The 19038-nt window shown below is 50.4% G+C and overlaps 7 protein-coding genes across 7 annotated transcripts; 4 read left to right on the forward strand and 3 right to left on the reverse strand.

Annotated features, from left to right (window-relative positions):
* Positions 1 to 282: 282 nt before the first annotated feature.
* On the forward strand, positions 283 to 4905 carry P175DRAFT_0557197 (uncharacterized protein). Its single transcript, XM_040900755.1, has 7 exons — positions 283 to 489; positions 580 to 1062; positions 1130 to 2875; positions 3149 to 3166; positions 3226 to 3544; positions 3720 to 4033; positions 4202 to 4905. The coding sequence occupies exons 1-7, from the start codon at positions 466 to 468 to the stop codon at positions 4532 to 4534; spliced, it is 3237 nt and encodes a 1078-aa protein (XP_040751899.1). The 5' UTR covers positions 283 to 465; the 3' UTR covers positions 4535 to 4905.
* Positions 4906 to 5129: 224 nt separating this feature from the next.
* Positions 5130 to 7393, reverse strand: P175DRAFT_0436566 (phenylalanine--tRNA ligase subunit beta; the record flags this gene model as incomplete). The annotated part of the gene is made up of 9 exons (XM_040893811.1): positions 5130 to 5293; positions 5355 to 6163; positions 6223 to 6464; positions 6519 to 6785; positions 6839 to 6968; positions 7031 to 7107; positions 7165 to 7184; positions 7243 to 7283; positions 7341 to 7393. 9 exons carry the CDS (start codon positions 7391 to 7393, stop codon positions 5130 to 5132), a joined length of 1803 nt encoding a protein of 600 aa, XP_040751900.1.
* A 351-nt stretch (positions 7394 to 7744) lies between these two features.
* Positions 7745 to 10716, forward strand: P175DRAFT_0501125 (protein phosphatase 2A structural subunit TPD3). Its single transcript, XM_040897098.1, has 9 exons — positions 7745 to 7832; positions 7990 to 8268; positions 8348 to 8453; positions 8522 to 8673; positions 8724 to 9330; positions 9382 to 9526; positions 9591 to 9691; positions 9746 to 10083; positions 10133 to 10716. Exons 2-9 carry the CDS (start codon positions 8206 to 8208, stop codon positions 10469 to 10471), a joined length of 1851 nt encoding a protein of 616 aa, XP_040751901.1. The 5' UTR covers positions 7745 to 7832; positions 7990 to 8205; the 3' UTR covers positions 10472 to 10716.
* A 235-nt stretch (positions 10717 to 10951) lies between these two features.
* P175DRAFT_0531847 (putative metalloreductase Fre8) lies at positions 10952 to 11904 on the forward strand (the record flags this gene model as incomplete). Its single annotated transcript, XM_040899907.1, has 2 exons — positions 10952 to 11255; positions 11357 to 11904. The coding sequence occupies 2 exons, from the start codon at positions 10952 to 10954 to the stop codon at positions 11902 to 11904; spliced, it is 852 nt and encodes a 283-aa protein (XP_040751902.1).
* A 369-nt stretch (positions 11905 to 12273) lies between these two features.
* P175DRAFT_0531848 (putative capsule-associated protein CAP1) lies at positions 12274 to 14132 on the forward strand (the record flags this gene model as incomplete). Its single annotated transcript, XM_040899908.1, has 2 exons — positions 12274 to 14024; positions 14084 to 14132. 2 exons carry the CDS (start codon positions 12274 to 12276, stop codon positions 14130 to 14132), a joined length of 1800 nt encoding a protein of 599 aa, XP_040751903.1.
* A 364-nt stretch (positions 14133 to 14496) lies between these two features.
* On the reverse strand, positions 14497 to 15875 carry P175DRAFT_0501127 (GPI anchored serine-threonine rich protein). Its single transcript, XM_040897099.1, has one exon. It carries the CDS (start codon positions 15480 to 15482, stop codon positions 14637 to 14639), a length of 846 nt encoding a protein of 281 aa, XP_040751904.1. The 5' UTR covers positions 15483 to 15875; the 3' UTR covers positions 14497 to 14636.
* Positions 15876 to 16314: 439 nt separating this feature from the next.
* On the reverse strand, positions 16315 to 18003 carry P175DRAFT_0457864 (aldehyde dehydrogenase; the record flags this gene model as incomplete). Its single annotated transcript, XM_040894661.1, has 4 exons — positions 17508 to 18003; positions 17040 to 17433; positions 16515 to 16957; positions 16315 to 16459 (listed from the first exon to the last, which is right to left on the reverse strand). Exons 1-4 carry the CDS (start codon positions 17972 to 17974, stop codon positions 16315 to 16317), a joined length of 1449 nt encoding a protein of 482 aa, XP_040751905.1. The 5' UTR covers positions 17975 to 18003.
* Between the last annotated feature and the right edge of the window lie 1035 nt (positions 18004 to 19038).

Genomic DNA, 19038 nt, shown 5'->3' on the forward strand with positions numbered 1-19038 from the left:
CGGTTAGGCGAAGGTTGGGCGCGAACCAGGACCGAAACAGGCAGAAATTGTATAAATACCCTGGACGCCGCCAACTAGAGGGAGGGCCAGGATCTATACATGAAGTTTCAGTTGTTAACCGCCTCGTCCCGGGGTACAATGGACAAGGCAAGGCGTGAAGTTGTTACTGCCCGGGGTTGACGTATGTAATTGCAATTGTTGGGTTAGTTAGCGAGGGGTTGGCCGCATCTGACCGAGTCCGTGCGACTTGCGGATCTCCTCCCAGGATTCAAACTCTGGGAACTCTGATGATTTCGTTCAGTATATGTTATTGTTGTTCATCCTCTCTCTTTTAAACGTATTATATCCTACTCTGTCTTTCCCGATTCATTCGCTTTTGCGTCCTCCCAAATCCCCCCCGCCCTTCCCACAGCGACGTGTCCCAACCAGCCATGAAGGCTCAGCAGACCCGGTAACAGCAAAGGCATGGAGAAAACACGGGTCGCTAAGGTGTGTGTTATGCTCCAAGGAGGAATTCATACCAGGAAAATGAACCAAACGGAGTTTTAAGCGCTCTGACACTCTCTCCTCCCATCCCAGGTTGAAGATGTGACCTTGGCACGTCGCGGGGAACAAGTCGTTGGCACACTACATCTCACCCCTCACCATATCATCTTCTCCCACATTCCCCCTCAGTCTGAAAACGCACAAGGAGAAGGTGCGATCGTCCGGCCAAAGGAGCTTTGGATTACGTACCCGATCATCTCCTTCTGTACCTACCGCCCGACCCCCGCGGTCTCCCGTCAACCGTCGTCAATTCGCCTGCGTTGCCGAGATTTCACATTCGTCTGTTTCTACTTCAGCGCAGAGAGTAGGGCTCGAGATGTATACGACAGCATTAAGTCGTGGACGTGCAAAATTGGCCGGCTCGATAAACTCTATGCGTTTACCTACCAACCTCCCCCGCCTGAACGGGAATTAAACGGCTGGGAACTGTATGATGCCCGCCACGAGTGGGCGAGACAAGGGGTCAGCCAGGATGGAAAGGGCTGGCGCATTTCTCAAATAAATTCTGACTACGGGGTATGATGATTTACGTCACCCGTTTGCTACGAGCTGCTCCTGTGTTACTGACTTATCCACGACCTAGTTTTCGGCAACGTACCCAGCCCTTTTGCCTGTACCCGCCAATATCTCCGATAACACATTGAATTACGCTGGACGTTATCGGTCGCGCGCACGAATACCGGTCCTTACCTATCTCCATCCCGTCAACAATTGCTCGATCACAAGAAGCTCTCAGCCACTTGTTGGCGTCCGCCAGAACCGAAGTATCCAGGATGAGAAGCTTCTGGCTGCCATATTTACAACCTCACGGTCAGATAGACCGCTAGCGAATGTCAGCCCACCGAGTCTCGAGTCTGAGTCCTCGACTTCGACACAGGGTGACGTCTCGAGTAGTCAAACCCTGCCCGAGCTCGCGAATGCTGAGGAATTGGAAGACGAGCTACTAGCCTCGTTCAATGAGGAGTCTAATGAAAAGCAGCACATCTATGGAGCTCAACAGCACAACCTTATTGTTGATGCGCGGCCGACCGTTAATGCGTTTGCTATGCAGGCTGTTGGCCTTGGCTCGGAGAACATGGACAATTACAAATTTGCTACGAAGGCATACCTTGGCATTGACAACATCCATGTGATGAGAGACTCCTTGAACAAAGTGATCGATGCTCTCAAGGATTCGGATCTTACCCCACTCGGCCCAAATAAAGACCAGCTTACTCGCAGCGGTTGGCTGAGGCATATCTCCGGGATTCTAGATGGTGCCGGTCTGATCACGCGTCAAGTTGGCCTTCAGCATTCACACGTATTGATCCATTGCTCGGACGGGTGGGATCGCACAAGTCAGCTCAGCGCATTGAGCCAGGTCTGTCTTGACCCGTATTTTCGAACTCTTGAAGGGTTTATGGTATTGGTAGAAAAGGACTGGATGTCCTTTGGTCACATGTTCCGGCAAAGATCGGGCCATTTAAACAGTGAGAAATGGTTCCAAATCGAAAACGAAAGAATTGGGGGCGACTCCAACAGGGCTTTTGGCGAAGGGGGTGGTGCAGGCAAAGCCATCGAAAACGCATTCCTAAGTGCCAAGGGATTCTTTAATCGAGAGAATACTAGCCGTGATTCGCTTGGAGAGTCGGACGGGGAAGTTCAAAACTACGATTCCGATAGCCCTGGTTCTAGGAAACCTAGTTCTGCACCAAGGACTGTCGTTACAGAGAAGGAAATTACCAAGGTTAAAGAAACCAGCCCCGTCTTTCATCAATTTCTCGATGCAACCTATCAACTGTTGTATCAATATCCGACACGGTTTGAGTTCAACGAGCGGTTTCTACGACGTCTGCTTTATCATCTCTATTCGTGTCAGTATGGTACCTTTCTCTTTAATAGCGAGAAAGAGCGCGTGGAATGTAAAGCGAAGGAGCGGACGCGAAGCGTTTGGGATTATTTCCTCGCGCGGAGGGAGCAATTCGTCAACCCTAAATACGACCCCCAGATTGATGACCATAAGCGCGGCAAAGAGCGGCTGATTTTCCCGCGAGTCAACGAGGTCAGATGGTGGAGTGAGGCTTTTGGTCGATCAGATGTAGAAATGAATGGTGTCCGCGCATCTGGCACCTTCCAGGCCAGCATTCGTGAAGCCTCGAGCGCAGAGCGAACTCCCGTCCTCACGGGGGTTGAAAACGCCTTCCATTCCCTTGGAAGCGGTTTGCCTGCGAGTCAGACCCCCCCTCCTCAAAACAGGATGGGTGCAGGAGTCACCTCTGGGGTTTCGAATCTGTCGCTCTCAACCAGCAGGGAGAATAGTCCTGACCCGAAACGAATGAATCAAATGGAGGTTGAGATGCAATGAAAGAGATTGAAACTTAGGTAAAAGTCAGTGATGAATAGCGTTATGATTGATGTATGTAACTACACTAGCGAGTGACCCTTGGTCTGGAGCAAGACTAGAAAAATTCCGAGTTCCTTCTGCTGCTGCTGCTGCTGCTGCTGCTATTGATTTTGATGGATGTAGAAGTATGATAAGGCGGTTACGATTTATTGCGGGAGGACCAATTCAACTCTTATGGAACTAAGCGTCAGAAGTATAGAACTGATGATGGTGCCTTAGGCAGAGCCTGAGGTGTCCGTCAGCCCAAAACAGGAAAGCGCGGGCGGAGAACAAGCGAGGGTTGAGCCCTATCCCAGATAGGAAATAGCAAACCCTATTCCCAAAAATTCCCCACTAACGCCGAACTTCTCAAAACTGACCTGAACCTCGAACGACTTCCCAACTTCGGTGCACCGCCTAACCACCGCGTCCTCGGCCGTTTCTTCGACAACCCTCATTTCTCGATCCGCAGAAACGCAATCATGGCTGCTGTCCAGGGAGCTATTTCGAAGCGCCGCAAGTTCGTCGCCGACGGTGTCTTCTATGCCGAGTTGAACGAGTTCTTCCAGCGCGAGCTGGCTGAGGAGGGATACTCCGGTGTCGAAGTCCGCGTTACTCCCACCGTCACCGATATCAGTACGTTCGCCTGAATATCCCTGGAGGAGTTGGAAATGGAAAAAGAACAAGAGGGGAAGGGGAAAACAAGAAGAAAGAAAGACAAAAGACCGTTTATTGGAGGATTATTAAAATCAAGTGAAGGTGGAAGGAAATTTGCTAATGGATGCTCTTTTTTTTTTTTTTTTTTAAACAGTCATCCGTGCCACCCACACCCAGGAGGTTCTCGGAGAGCAGGGTCGCCGCATCCGTGAGCTCACCTCCCTCATCCAGAAGCGTTTCAAGTTCCCCGAGAACTCTGTTTCCCTCTATGCCGCCAAGGTCCAGAACCGCGGTCTGTCCGCCGTCGCTCAGTGCGAATCCCTCCGCTACAAGCTCCTCAACGGTCTGGCCGTCCGCAGGGCCTGCTACGGTGTTCTGCGATTCATCATGGAGAGCGGTGCCAAGGGTTGTGAGGTTGTTGTTTCCGGAAAGCTGAGGGCCGCTCGTGCCAAGTCCATGAAGTTCACGGTACGTGTGGAATTCCCTAGGAGAAATAAACGGGACGGATATGAGCGGTGGTTTTGGTCGGGGATAGAGAAGAATTGCGACTGCTCAATGGGGCGAAATTGAGTAATGTTTTTTTTTTGGACGTTAGAACAGGCATACTGACTTGTTATTTTTTTTTTTTTTGCGCAGGACGGATTCATGATCCACTCCGGTCAGCCCGCTAAGGAATTCATCGACTCTGCTACCCGCCACGTTCTCCTCCGCCAGGGTGTCCTCGGTATCAAGGTTAAGATCATGCGCGGCTCCGACCCCGAGGGCAAGGCTGGTCCTCAGAAGACCCTCCCCGACTCCGTCACCATCATCGAGCCCAAGGAGGAGCAGCCCATTGTGCAGCCCATGAGCCAGGACTACGGTGCTAAGGCTATTGCCGCTCAGCAGCTTGCCGAGCAGCAGCGTCTGGCAGAGCAACAGGCGACGGAGGCTCAGGAAGGTGCCAGTGCCGAGGTTTACGCTCAGGAGTAAATTGGGTTTTTATTTCTCTCGCCTTAGGTCCCGCTCTTCCTCTTCATTCCTGTCATCCTACCCTATTTACATGACGCAAAAATAAAGAACTACATGATCTTCAAAAAGCTTTCTACATGATGTTTAAAAAAACAAAACATTTCTACGTCCCTCTTGGTCTCGTGTTTGCGTGCGTATGTATGGTGTGGTTTCGATTCAGCGTAGATCCCCTTATTTCGAAGGACTAGGGTGATAGAGAGGTGGAAATCCGCGGAATGGATGAGTCAGTCATTCCTTCAGCCTAGCAACTGTCTAAACCGGGTTCTTAAAATTGAAAGTAACTTAACATAACTATAGCCTAGTTTGAACAAGGAGTTCACTCTTCCATCCACAAAATCCCGCCCACTTGATTGATGACTTGATACCATAGTTACTGGAGAAACTAAATTGAACATTTTACTTTTTATTTATTTCTTTTAATCCGAACGCTCATAAAATCAGCCATGGAAGCATGTACACATAGGTATCGAGCTGACCCAAGAGAGATATATCTATCATAGATCTAAACCGTGTAATCTCTCATCTCTCTCATCTCTGATATGCGAGGACTCTTTCTTTATAGGAAGGCCTCGATGTTGATCTCCAAAGTGCTGACGGGGTATTTCAATTCGTAATTCTCGAGCACAGTAGGGTGTAGGATGCCGAATGCGCCGATGACGACGTCCTTTCCACCGATACGGACGTGCACGGAGGCAGCGTGGCCGGGGAAGTAAGTGGGTTCTATAAGTTTCAGTGTGGTTAGTTTATTCTGTCCATGGTGGATTGTGTGGGGAGAGCTTACCATTCAATTCTTCGATCCAGTAGTGCGAGTCGCTGACGGCGGGGTTTTCGAGTCCCTCCTCGCCAGTGATGAACGCGCTTTTCAGCATCGACATGATGCGGTCGAGGAGACCATGAACGACCTCGAAACCGCTGGTCTTGCCGTACCAGGCGGCAGCAAAGTGTCTCTCATTTCGGCTCTTACGCTCCAGCGACAAGTCCTTGAAGGCCACGTCGCTGACCTCGAAGATCTTCATGGGCACCGAGTGGTGCTTATTCTCACGGATGGTCTTGAGAAGACCGGGAAGGAGGCTGGTACGCACAACCTGGAACTCCAGGGTCTTGGGGTTAGCCAGCTTGACGGCGGTGTTTCCGTCGTCCTTGCGGTTAAGCCAGGCAAAGTTCTCGTCGTGCGAGCATAGGATCAGAGGCAGGACCTCAGACCAGCCGGCCATGGCCGCCTCTGTTCGAATGATATCAGAAAGCTTGTTAATTGGCAGAGGCTGAGCGATAGTGCCAGACTTGCTGGGGAAGGATCGGGGGAGTGAGTTGAAGCCATACGCAATGGCAAGATCCTCCATGATATCTGCCTGATGGAGAATATCGGCGCGGGTAGGGGGGATGTGCACGTCAATTAAATCAGGAGAGGCAGTTGACGGGGTTGCCTCGTAGGCCATTTTCGTCAGGAGCTCACAGATCTTCTCTGCAGAAAGGTCCAAGCCACAGCATTCATTGAGATAAGAGATCTCGGCCTGAGTAGTCCGGGGAGCCATGTCTGGGGATACTCTGGTTTCACCGTTGTGATCGGAAACAATTCGAACAGGTTCAACACTGCGAATCATGGAATTAGTATTTTTTTTGGGCTCTGAAAAGAGGCAGATGTAGCTTACGTGAATGGCTCGGACGTATACTGAGAAAACATGGCAACCATGATCTTGTTGACAATCTCCAGCTTGGTCTTATCGAGGGCTGTGATTTCAATGAACACATTCTTGGTGTTCAGAGTAATCTTGGAGTGATCGCCGTTGATGATTGGTGGAAGTGAGCACACTGTCCTCTTTGCGTCGTAGATCACGGGGTAAACTGGGGAGTCTCGAATGATGTGCAGATATTTGCCTAGGTGCTTATCTTTCTATCGGTGTGTTAGCATCGATGATGAAAGCATTCTATGTTCGGAGGGTTGTACATCATAGAAAGCCATCAATTCCTCTCCATTCATCTTTTTTGTCTGGTTGAGAGGGATGAAGCTGATATCCTTGGGCGGCAAGGCCTCGTAGGTGAAAGGACCCTGGATGGTATCCAGGTCATGAGTACCAATGGACACCAGGGTTCTTTGCCTGGCCAGGTTCTGGTGGAGTTTGTCTTGCAGGGCGATGAAGGATTCATAGCGAGCCTGGTCAAAGGTGATGTTGCGAAGGATAGCACCAGCAACGAGAGGTCTAATTTTCATAGTCTAACGGGTTGTTAATCGAGGTAAATCAAGCAGAGGCGCTCAAGATGACTCACATCCTCCTTCACAATGATCGTCTGGAGCTCCCCGCTTGCAGGTGTGACCAGCTTGTAGTTGGGGAGAGGCTTTCGGCCCAAGAAGATGTTGAGCATAAGGGAGATACCCTCGAAGCACAGTAGATCATATCTGCCAAGCATTTTTAGTATATGCGCCTTGGAAATTCCATGATGCGGCGAATGAGTGTGTACCGGTTGGCGGGGATTTCAATCTTAAGCTGGGGAGGTTCCTGCTGTCCGTTCACGATCGGTCTCTCGGAATTTGTGGTCTAGATGGATTTAGCGGCCGTAGAAGAAAGGTTGGAAGGGAGGAAGGGAGGATATACATCTTCGTCGAGCTCAATGCCTACGTGAAAATCAGTCAGCGCAACCCCGCCAAAGAATATGGTGGTAGATCGACATACCGAACTCAAAGCACAGCTCATCAAACTCCTCAGTGGTATACCTGGGATATTTGGTCAGAAAAAGATACTAGACTTCATAGATGAGGCATTGAACATACTCTCGACCGAGCTCCTTGAAGAGCGCGGCCTTGTCGACCGAGATGGTAGGCATAGTGGGAGGGGTTCACGATGCGCCAATAGATGAGTCAAAATTCGGTGAGAGGGGCTTAAGAAGTCGTCCACAAGAAGACGGGACAAAGAGACGTAGAGAAAAGATTTCCAGGAGAAAAGAGAGCAGTGAAATTCACCCCGCTGTTGGGTAGGGATACTTTGAGGGCAGGAGAGATCTCACTCAGTCTTCCTCTTGGGGGGGAGTTTTGGACGCTTCAAATTAATTCATTTCATGACCGGAAGAACCGCCACATTTACACCGCCACAGAAAAGTCACCCCTCCTGGCGGATGCATCAGCCACATCTGAGTTCCAACTCTCCAACCTCTGGAACTTCCCCTCTCAGCATTCAGAAAACCCCATATTCCCTCCATCTCAACCTCTTCTAGCTATCCCCTTTCCTAATTCTTCTTCTTCCCTTTAATTTTATGAGTCTCTGAGGTAGGTTTCCCCTAGATCTTGTTTGCTCTTAATCCAATTGTGTCGACGTAATGCTGCTGCTGTTGCTCGAGTGTCTTGCGGCGGCCCAAACCCCACGAAACCTCGCCCCCGGAGACCTGTCCACTCGACACTTAGGCTAATCCCTTTTTTTTTGCAGGTGTTAGTCTTGCTTCGTTTTCTTCTTTTAATTTCGTGCACCCGTCCCTCGTTCCTTGGTCGTCCTAGGAGGAAAGCTGCAAAGGAAAAAAAAAATAACCTGCCCCGTTCGCGTGATATATCAACCACCTCAGTGAGGACCTGGACCGGTCACATCCTCGCCTCTCTGGTCATCCCTTAGTTCGATACTATATCAGACTTATACATTACATTCGCGATGGAAGGACAGGGCGAAAACGATGAGCTCTACCCTATCGCCGTTCTTATTGATGAGTTGAAGGTATCATATCATGGTTTTCCTGGTTGCAGACTTCCCCTTGTCTTAGGAACTAGCGGTTCTGATGTCTCGAATCTTCCAGCATGACGATGTTCTCCTCCGTCTCAATGCAATTCACCGCCTCTCCACGATTGCTTTAGCTCTGGGGCCCGAGAGGACCCGCGAGGAGCTCATCCCATTCCTCGATGGTTAGTCTCTGATAAACGCAATATCGTTACCTAGAGCTCTAGTAATTCTTTTGATACTTTCAATACAGATTCGGTTGAGGATGAAGATGAGGTTCTGACAGCGCTGAGTGAGGAACTGGGTGGCTTTATAGAGTATGTTGGTGGTCCGGAATATGGCCACGTTCTTCTCTCACCCCTAGAGAATTTGGCCGCGATTGAGGAACCTTTGGTCCGAGAGAAGGTAAAATTTAACCAATCTATGTTGCTGGCCTATCTAATGTTACTTTCTAGGCGGTCGAGTCGCTTAACAAGATCGGCGAGGAGCTGTCGGAGAAGCAGATCGAAGAATACTACGTCCCCATGGTTCAACGTCTATCAAAAGCCGACTGGTTCACATCCAAGGTCTCCGCTACCGGCCTCTACAGCGTTCCGTATAAGAAATGCCCTCCTGCTCTGCAGCAAACCCTGCGACAGTTTTTCGCTGGTCTCGTGCGCGATGAAACCCCAATGGTCAGGCGCCAAGCCGCCAACAACCTTGCAAAGTTTGTGAAGGAAATGTCGACTCAGGTGGTCATTGACGAAATGATTCCCCTGTTCCAATATCTTGCCAGCGACGACCAGGACAGCGTGCGTCTGCTTACAGTGGATATTCTCATAGCTATTGCCGAAGAAATCCCCAAGGAGCAGCAGCCCAGCCACGGCGTGCTGCTGACATCCCTACGAAGCCTGTTCGAGGATAAGAGCTGGAGGGTTAGGTATATGGTTGCGGACCGATATGAGAAGATTGCGAAAGCCGTGCACGAGGAAGTTGTCACCCGTGACATGGTGCCATCCTTTGTTAAACTCCTCAAAGACACTGAGGCGGAGGTCCGTACCGCCATTGCTGGACAGATTCCTGGTATGTTCATCTTTTTCGGTAAATGTGATCTTTGGGGCTAATTTTGAATAGGCTTCTGTACTTTGATTGATCGTGAGACGTTGCTTAATGAGATTATGACTAGCGTGGAGGACCTTGTCTCAGATCCCTCCCAACATGTGCGAGCAGCCCTGGGCACTCAAATCAGTGGCCTTGCGCCCATTCTCGGAAAAGAGGAGTAAGTGCCATCGGAAAAGCCTCAACGGCATGCATCCGCGTGGGAAAGCTTACAATCTGTGCAGGACTATCTCACACCTTCTGCCAATGTTCCTTCAGATGCTCAAGGATGAGTTCCCAGATGTGCGACTGCATATTATCTCCAAATTGGAGTTGGTTAACAAAGGTGAGTTTTGTCAACCAGTTTCTGTCTCTCACTACTAGCCTCTGACTTTCCTAGTTATCGGCATCGATCTCCTTTCTCAGTCTCTACTTCCTGCCATTGTGCAGTTGGCTGAGGATAAGCAGTGGAGAGTCCGCCTTGCGATTATCGAATACATCCCCCTCCTTGCCAGTCAGCTGGGTGTCAAATTCTTTGATGAGCAACTCAGCGACCTGTGCATGGGTTGGCTTGGCGACACCGTCTTCTCCATTCGAGAGGCTGCCACCCAAAATCTCAGGAAGCTCACAGAAGTGTTCGGAGTGGATTGGGCTAAAGGCTCCATCATTCCCAAGGTCATGGCCATGGGTCAACATCCTAACTACCTCTACAGAATGACCACATGTTTTGCTATCTCCGTACGTAGCACTCTATTTACCCGTACGGTTCAGCCGCTGACTTGCCTAGACTCTTGCGCCCGTGGTTTCGCTGGACATCATCGAAAACTCCATCCTCCCTATTCTGGACAGACTTGTGACAGATGAGATCCCCAACATTCGCTTTAATGTCGCCAAATCCTACGCCGTTCTGGTTGACACATTGCGACGCCTCCCGGCGCAAGGCACTCTGATAGACTTGGAGAAGGCAGGTAAACCCGAGGCACCATCCCCGCGGGGCCAGGAACTTATCCAACAGAGGATTATCCCAAGTCTGGAGAAGCTCCAGGGTGACGATGACGTTGATGTTCGGTACTTTGCAACAACTGCCGCTGGCGGCCACGAAGAGGCTATGCAGACCTCGCCGTAGGCCAATTTTTTTGATTCGGCTTTGTATAGGGCTTCGTCTGCACGTGGTGTAGAACACCGTGAATGTGAGGAACTGGTGGCACGACTTGGGGGGAATGTCAATTTAGTCAAATTAGAAGTTAGTCGGGGCAACTGACTGGGATGAAGTTCTCCATGGCGTTTCGACTGTAGATCCTTTTGGTCCTCTATGAATAATCCAACGAAAACCACAGTTATGGCATTTGATTAACCGTCATTTACTTTCCTTGATAGTTTTATCGGTTGAAGATTCCAATTCATTGTAGGCGTCCTAGGCTGGAGAATCATGTGACATCTGGATATGTTGTCCTAGATTAATAATTACGCAGTCGCCATTTGTTCGTCATCCCAACAGATGAAGAAGTTCGTACACAAGACTTGAGGCACAAGGAGATACTCCCATTGTTCCCTTGTTTCCTTTTCCAAGCGACCACTCTTGCTGAGTCAATCCGCAACGAAGAAGATGTCGTGGCCCTGGCACTTCGTGACCGTTTCCGAGGCTGAAAAGCAACACCGTCGCGAGCTTCTGGATCTTCGCGGATACGTCGCCCAATTGGCGATCCTGCTTGCGATTATCCTCATTCGATTATACAATTATTCCTCTTCATTGGCCCAGAAGGGCGAAAAGCGTACTCCACGCTCGCGACAAAAATCATGGCTAGATTTGCCGCCTTTCACGGGCTGGGTTGAAGCCCGTAGACAGTATATTATCTGTCTGCTCTGGCTTGGCGGGTTAATCGGTCTTGCTGTATGGAATACGGGAGACGGTGAGTTCGTTTTTACTCGGTGTATTATAGGAGATGCAGGAATTTCCGATTATTATATATATATATATATAAAAAAGGGAAGACTAACCTATGCTATCTAGATTACTTGCATCTGACCAAAGCTCTCGGCCACATCGGTCTCTCTCAAATCCCGCTCCAAATAGCCATGTCACCAGTCTTATACATCAGCACCTCAAAACCTCGATCTTCCTCGCTGGTATCTATCCTAACTTCTATCCCGCAGCCATCTCTTACGCCCTACCACCGCGTCTTCGGCCGCGTCGTTGTTCCTCCTTTACTCTTGGCCCACGCCACCTTGTATGATTCGTTCTTCTTGCAGTCCAGTCACCCAGATTACAGCTCTTTATTCGCCAAGCGCATTCTTGATCGCGATGTCCAGTGGGGGATTGCGGCTGTCTGTATGGTAATTGCGGTCATGGCTTTTATGCGGCCGATTGGCGCAACTGGGGGCATTTGGAAGGGGTCAATTAAGAACCGTCGACGCGCGTTTTATATCGTGCATGTTTCGATCGTGGGAGCGCTGTGTACGGCGGCTTATTTCCATGTGAAGCAGGCGCGGAGGTTTGTTTTGCAGTCTGTCGCGGTGCTGGCTGTGAATCTGGGGTGTTGTTTAATGACTGCACAGTAAAGATGGACCAATATAGTAAATATTCGAAAAATCATTGATGATTTTCAGGAGACAAAGCAAGATCGGAAGTAACTAATAAAATCTTGGCTTCGAAACTACTGGTTGATCTTATCGGGCGCCACTTAAGAAGCGTACATATATTTTAGTCCAGATTCGCATTGTTATGATCACCTGTTTGGCCCGGCAACCTCTTCATCCGCAATTGATCCAGAACCACATTCCTCTCTCTGCCTTTCCCGATCTTTACCTACACAGTCCTGTCACATCCATCTCTTGCAAAAGCTGATTATTTAAATGCCCGCATGAGGTCCATCCCGCAACTCGATCAATTCTCCACTCCACCAATCTTCAACTAACCCCGATGGCAGCATGCGATCTCCACGGCTCTTGGGCTTACTGGTAACGGGCGTCCTTGTGTGTCTCTCCCTTGTCTTCCTTCGACACTCCAGGCCTTCCCATGGCTCTCCAAGGGTTGCTTCCTTGGTCTCCCCTCCCCCTCCCCCGCTACAACAGCCAATGGCACCTGCCCCAGCCCACGCGGATCTCTACCCGAAAGATGTACATCCAATAGCAGCGCTTATTCAGGATGCGGAGGAGGAATTCAATGAGCTTCTCTCACGCCAGTCAAAAAACCTCGCAGATGCGGTGAAAGAGTACCGGCGACGCTACGGCCTGCACCCGCCACCACATTTCGATAAGTGGTTCATATTTGCGCAATCAAGAGGCGTTCAGTTGATCGATGAATACGACACGATATACGAGACCTTGCTACCCTTTTGGGCACTTGCACCAGAAACTATCCGTGCCCGCGCGCGTGAGGCCCTTGGATACGATAATTCCTTGCTTGGAATCCTGATTCGAGACGGCAAGGTGTCGCTAGCTGAAGGGGGGCTGACGGAGGAACAAACGTGGCAACGCGTGGCGACTCTGGGCATGATGAAGGAGTTTGTCCAGTATCTTCCAGACTTGGATCTGGTCTTTAATGCGCACGACGAGCCGAGAGTTATTCTGCCCAGCGAGGACCTTCAGAGACTGGTTGCGTATGCCAAGGATCATGCGATTCCCACGGCATTCCAGACGACATCAATCGTGAATGAATGGTCGGATAGACCTAGTGACTTGAACAGAGGAGATCGCATTGACGAAGTGCGCACCACTCGTTTCAACCGATTTTCTCACCAGCCTGCTTGGACTAGTTCGAGAATGTCTTGTCCAGTAGAGAGCCCCGTTCGGTCGCTTGACGAAAACGCACCCGACAACACCGATCGATATGCCCATGGCGATTTGGGGTTCATCTACAACACCTCTGCCTTTTCTGATATATGCAACGCCCCGTCGCTACGGTATACGTACGGGTTCTTCGACCGACCCAATGTCTTCGCCGTTGTTCACGACCTCTTCCCTGTTTTCTCGCAGAGCAAGATTTCCAGCTTCCAGGATATTCTCTACCCGAGTCCCTGGTATTGGGCTAAGAAGGTGCCGTACGTTGGCGAGAAAGATGTTTCGTGGGAAGACAAGACCGACAAACTGTACTGGAGAGGCTCGACAACAGGAGGATACTCACGAGGGGGTGGCTGGCGACGGCAGCATCGACAGTTGATGGTTGGCAACATCAACGCGCTCAACACGGCCGAAATCCTTAGCAGAGGCGAGAATGGCCATTGGGGAAGGAAGCAAGTTAGCCGGCAGGAATACCACGCGCTCTTTGACGTCCAGTTTACTTCCATCGGGCAATGTGATGCGCACGACTGCGCCGCGCAGCGGGAGTTTTTTAACGTCAGCGAGCCCGCAGGCCAGCAGGAGGCATGGGGCTATAAATATCTGATCGATATTGACGGCAATGCCTTTAGCGGTCGATACCATGCATTCCTCGAGAGCAACAGTCTGGTTTGCAAGGTCGCCTTGTTCCGAGAATGGCACGATGAACGGATCAAGCCCTGGGTCCACTACGTGCCGTTGAGTTTCAGGGGGGATGAATTCGTGGAAACCATGCGGTACTTTGTTTCGGAGGACGCGGGGAGAACTGCAGGGCCGCGACTCGCTCAGAACGGCCAAGAGTGGGCGCAGAGGTCGCTGCGCAATGAAGACATGGAAGTGTGGTTCTTCCGCGTATTACTGGAGTAAGTGTCGTGTGGGTTCTGATTTGGCTTCCTACCTAGGTATACTAACGGATTTCCAGGTACGGGCGTTTAGTGGATGACAATCGAGATAACCTGGGGTTTTATTAAGCATGCTTGTACTTCCAGTTGATGATTTGATGTCTTGTAAATACCGTTAACGATTAATGTTCCCCTTGTAATCAAGTCTATCTAGAATAATCAAGTTTTCCTTTCCTTGCTTATACTTGACTAACATCTCCCAAACCATCCGATCAGAATTTACCATTTACCATTTACCATTTAACATATATATATATATATATATATATATATATATACGGTATTAATAGTCTAGTCTTGTAGTGTCTACAGGTGACCGAGAATAATCAAACTCCAGGGGAAAAAAAAAAAAAAATATAATATAATATAATAAAAAAAAAAAAGGGTAAATTAGATACATGGAGAAAAAAAAAAAAAAAAAAAAAAAAAACCAGGCCAAAAGTTAAAACGAACATTAGAAAAAGAATAAAATGCCCCAGACAAAGACACATTCACGTCACATCATTCCCCTCCTCCCCCTTCTCGCCGCGGTTCATTTTTCCTCCTCATCCTGCTTTGCTCCCGGGTCAGAAGTTAAAAGGCAAGAACGGCAGCTACCCCGAGGGCTACGGCGCCGAAGCTGCTGATGGCGGCGTTGCGGGAGGCAGATCCCTTGACGGAGGCCTGGATGGGGGTGCTTGCGGGGGTGCTGGAGGGAATGGTGGAGCTCTGCAGAGTGGTGCGGGCGGTGGAAATCACGGGTTGCTTGACGGTGGTTACAGCCACGGCGGTGGCGGCGGCGGCAGTAGTGGTGGTCTGGGCCCCCTCGGTGGGTTGGGTGGTAGAGGGCTCGGTGCTGGTTTGCTTCACTACTGTTGTGGTGGCGGTGGCGGTCTCGGATTGAGCAGTGGTGGTGGTCGACTCGGTAGTAGTGGACTCGGTGGTGGCGACGGTGGACGCAGAAGAAGAAGAAGAAGAAGTGGTGGTGGTGGTGGTGGTGGTGGTGGTGGAGGAGGACACAGTCACAGCAGTAGTCGAGGTACCTTGGCTACCTTCGTAGTCCGGGTTGGAGAGACCAAACTGGGTGGAGTACTGATACTGGCCGGTGCCTTCGACGACCAAGAGGAGGCCGTAGTGGGTGGTGTCGGGCTTCAGTTCGGTGCTGGGGGTCCAGACGAACTTGCCCGAGTTGGGGATGCTATCGGCGAGGGTGTCGATGGGGACGACGTTGGTGCTAGGCCCGCGAAGCAGAACGAGAGAGATATCCCCGGTGGTGGTGGGGTTCCAGCTGATGGTGAAGGGCTTGCCCGCGGGGACGACCTGGTTCAAGCCGGGGGTCAGGATAGCATTCCCCGAGGGGTCCTGCGAGTAGTCGGGCTTCGTGTAGGCCGAGGCCATAGCCAACAGCGTAGAAACGACGGTGGTGATGGAGAAACGCATGTTGATAGTTGCGAGAAAGAGGGACAATAGTGGGAGATTTCGGTGCAAATGGACTTTTCAAAAGAAGGACAGGAGTAGGTGGGAGGTTTCAGCCCGGGACAAAAATGAGGGACAAAAATGAGGGACAAAAATGAAGGACAAAAATGAGGGACAAAAATGAAGGACAGGGAGAAAAGTGAGAAGCGAGAAAGGTGAGAAAACGAGGGGGCGCAGTGCTGGGAGAGGGCTCAAGTTAAGTTGGCCATGAGAAGAAGCTAGGGCCCTAGTTTCTGGAAGTTAATTCCCTCTAATCGCAGACTGCGGCTCATGTTGCCGTGGGTCGCCAGAAATTACCACCAAGGAAGGGGTTGCATTAGTCTAGAGTTAGTGGAATGGAATGTTGGTGAATGATATCCGGAATTAGGGTTAAAGAGAGAAAAGGTTGAGATGTACAGATCAATACATTGTATTTCAGGACGAAAGTACTCCGTCCAGGTACCTAGTACTGGACAGTGTACTCCGTCCAGGTACCGAAGTACCAGGTACCTCAGTACTCCGTACCAGGTACCGAATCCACGTTCCTGTCAGGGGATTAATTTAATTTACTTGACTTTGGCCCGTGGAATCAGAAATAACACCCGAGCATGAATTCCGGTCTGATTGGGTCCATTAAATTAGCCTGTGAATGATCTGCATCTAATAGGTACCTTACCTAAGGTATCCTTGTCGGCCTAATAGTTGCTTCTGAATACAAGGTACAACAATACAATGTACTACTTGGTACTACACAATGAACAATAATAATAATATATTTTCATTAACCAAATCGGATATAGAGTACGGAGTCCCATATTTATTCCACCCAAGTAATGGTCTTGGTTTGTAACCATTCATCATACCCAGCGGTGCCACCGAACCGACCGAACCCGCTATTCTTCCATCCCCCGTGCGGAAGAGTAGGTTCATCATGTACCGTCAGGGAGTTGATGTGAACAGCGCTATAATATGAATTAGCTTCAGCGGATTGCCAGGGGAGGAGAGGGGGTTAGTGACCCGGACTCAATCTGCTTTGCGACCCGCAGACCACGGAACAGGTTGTTGGTGAAAACCGCCGCCGAAAGACCGTATTCTGTATCGTTGGCCACCTCGATGGCTTCGTCCTCGGTGTCCACAACCAGAAAGGACACAGTTGGCCCAAACGACTCGGTAGAGTAAATGCGCATCGCTTTGGTGACCCCCCCCATCACAACCGGTCGCAGACTGTTTTCGCATGTTTCCACCGCGTTGGGGCTGCCGAACAAGATGCGACCCCCTTTGTCCACCGCATCCGCCACTAAATCCCGGTTCTTCTGGACGGCCGCAGAAGCCACCAGGACAGGTGCCGGCGCATTGTGGCCAAAGACCTTCTCCGTCGCCTCGACCAGCAAACGCTGGAACTTTTCTGCAACCGCACGCTGCACCACGATCCGCTCTGTTGACATGCAGATTTGACCCGACTAATCCGGAATTAGCCCTCTTTAACAACTCTGCTATTTCTCAGGAGGGAAAAAAAAAAAAAAATATATATATATAACTTACGTGCATGAAAGCCCCCAGCGCACAGCACATCGCCGCCTTCGCCAAATTTGCATCGTCCAAAATGATGGCAGCCGCCTTGCCACCGAGCTCCAGCAGAACGGGCTTGACATATTTGCCAGCCGTCGCGGCGACAATCGAGCCAACGTGCGTGCTGCCTGTGAAACTAATCTTGCGGACGGCCGCGTGGGCAATCAGGGCATTGGTCACCGCCGGCGCGTCCGAGGTCTGGTGATAGAGGATATTTAGGCATCCGGCGGGGAGACCGGCTTCTCGGTAAATATCCCCCAGAGCCCAGAAGCATTTCGGAGACAGTTCAGACCCTTTCAGGATCGCCGTATTCCCAGCGGCCAGGGGAAGAGCCACGGCTCGCGTTCCAAGAATATAAGGGGCGTTCCTAGAAACAGAAGATCTAGGTCAGTGGCCACACAGATACCTTCACACATAAAGCCAGTCAGTCAGTCCACTTACCAAGGCGCGATCCCGAGAATAACACCATACGGCTGCTTCACCACCATTGCCCCCTCTCCATCTTGGTTCACCGTCGGCACCTTGCCCTCAATCGAGGGAATCATCGCCGCAAAATCTCGCAAGAACTCCACTCCGAACATGAAGGTCTTTTCCACAAACAGTCGCCCGGCGCCCGTCTCCTCCATCTGATACCGAATCAACTCCTCTTTCCGCAGAAACATGATCTCGGCCGCCCGGCTCAGGATGTCTCGGCGCACATAGGGATTCGTTTGGCTCCAGGCCGGGAACGCAGCCTTTGCAGCTGCCACGGCGCGGGTGGCATCTTCAACCGATGCTCCGGCGCAGTAGTCAATTACCTTGCCAGTTGCCGGATTGCGCACCTCAAAGATCGTATCTGTGACGACTGATTCATTATTGATGAGCAACGGAATGGTCGCCTTTTGACCGTTCGAATCGCTCGAGATCATTATTCCTTCGGAAAAGGCAACGCCGCAAGTTTGTACAGGGGGGGGGGGGGGGGGGGGGAACTTTGATCAGGGTAAAAAGAGCGAGTAGCCACTGGAAATATTTATTTTTATTTTTATTTTCTTTTTTTGAAACAGCACAGGACGCGATATGCAAAAGCAAATAGCGCGATAAAGAAGTTCGACAGCCCAATAATCCTGTCAAGTCGACACAGGCCATCGCTTCCTCTCGTATGCACTATGCAGCCACCGAAGTGAGGGGAATGAATTTCGGCAACGCTTTCGGGTGCCTGGAGCCGGCTTTGCTCTGATGGCAACGAGATAGGCATTGAGAGCACGTTTCCCCCATTATTTTTTTTGGGGCATTCGGCTCCTGAGTGGGGAAAGAGTATCGACGTCATGCCAATTCTTCATTGTTATGCCGAAAGGGCCTCTTCGATTCATTGATTCATTGCGTGATTGTGGGCAGCTTGCGCCGCTGCTGTTCTTCCCGAGACGGGAGGCTTAGCCCGGAGGGGTCGACTAAAAAGGGGCGGGAGGGTTGAAGCTGTTTAAACACCCTCGGATTTCGATTTAATTGTATGCTGTTGTAATATAGGCAATATAGAGAGTATCGGAAAGGTACTATGAACGGATAAGTACGGAGTACGGAGTACCGGGAATGAATAGACAAGAGGTTAAGCGACTGACCAGTTGTATTGCTCCACTTCCATTGCACCACAATGGCACAAAAGATTCAAAGAATCAAGATGCTCGTGGCGATCAGGCGGGTATTCCGAGCACGTTCGATGCCGCTTCGCTTCCTGCTACTCCGTTACTCCGTCGTAACTCGTAAGTAAATCGCCGTCAATAATTGTCCCACAGATCTACGACATCGTTCCTGTTTCGGGTAATTCGACCATTATCTGAGATCAATAATGGCATGCGGCTAACTGTAGTGGATGTACTGGCCCCAGTGCAATAATTGATGCCAGGGACTTTGTTTTTCTGCAGGTTAGCGAAGAGAAAAAGAACCGGAAAATTTGGGGCTGAAAAGAGGGTACAGTTGTTGTACCATCTCCCGGACA

This window comes from Aspergillus ochraceoroseus, assembly GCF_002846915.1.
Source record: "Aspergillus ochraceoroseus IBT 24754 chromosome Unknown P175scaffold_4, whole genome shotgun sequence".
NCBI classification, from domain to species: domain Eukaryota; kingdom Fungi; phylum Ascomycota; class Eurotiomycetes; order Eurotiales; family Aspergillaceae; genus Aspergillus; species Aspergillus ochraceoroseus.

What these genes read in the sequence shown, in the direction of transcription:
- P175DRAFT_0501125 (XM_040897098.1), top strand. Translation starts at nt 8,206, where the DNA reads ATGGAAGGACAGGGCGAAAACGATGAGCTCTACCCTATCGCCGTTCTT. An exon ending in GCTCATCCCATTCCTCGATG is followed by an intron (nt 8,454 to 8,521) that starts GTTAGTCTCTGA and finishes CTTTCAATACAG; the next exon opens with ATTCGGTTGAGGATGAAGAT. An exon ending in CCCATTCTCGGAAAAGAGGA is followed by an intron (nt 9,527 to 9,590) that starts GTAAGTGCCATC and finishes CAATCTGTGCAG; the next exon opens with GACTATCTCACACCTTCTGC.
- P175DRAFT_0557197 (XM_040900755.1), top strand. Translation starts at nt 466, where the DNA reads ATGGAGAAAACACGGGTCGCTAAG. An exon ending in TCCCACCGTCACCGATATCA is followed by an intron (nt 3,545 to 3,719) that starts GTACGTTCGCCT and finishes TTTTTTAAACAG; the next exon opens with TCATCCGTGCCACCCACACC. An exon ending in CCAAGTCCATGAAGTTCACG is followed by an intron (nt 4,034 to 4,201) that starts GTACGTGTGGAA and finishes TTTTTTGCGCAG; the next exon opens with GACGGATTCATGATCCACTC.
- P175DRAFT_0501127 (XM_040897099.1), bottom strand. Translation starts at nt 15,482, where the DNA reads ATGCGTTTCTCCATCACCACCGTCGTTTCTACGCTGTTGGCTATGGCC.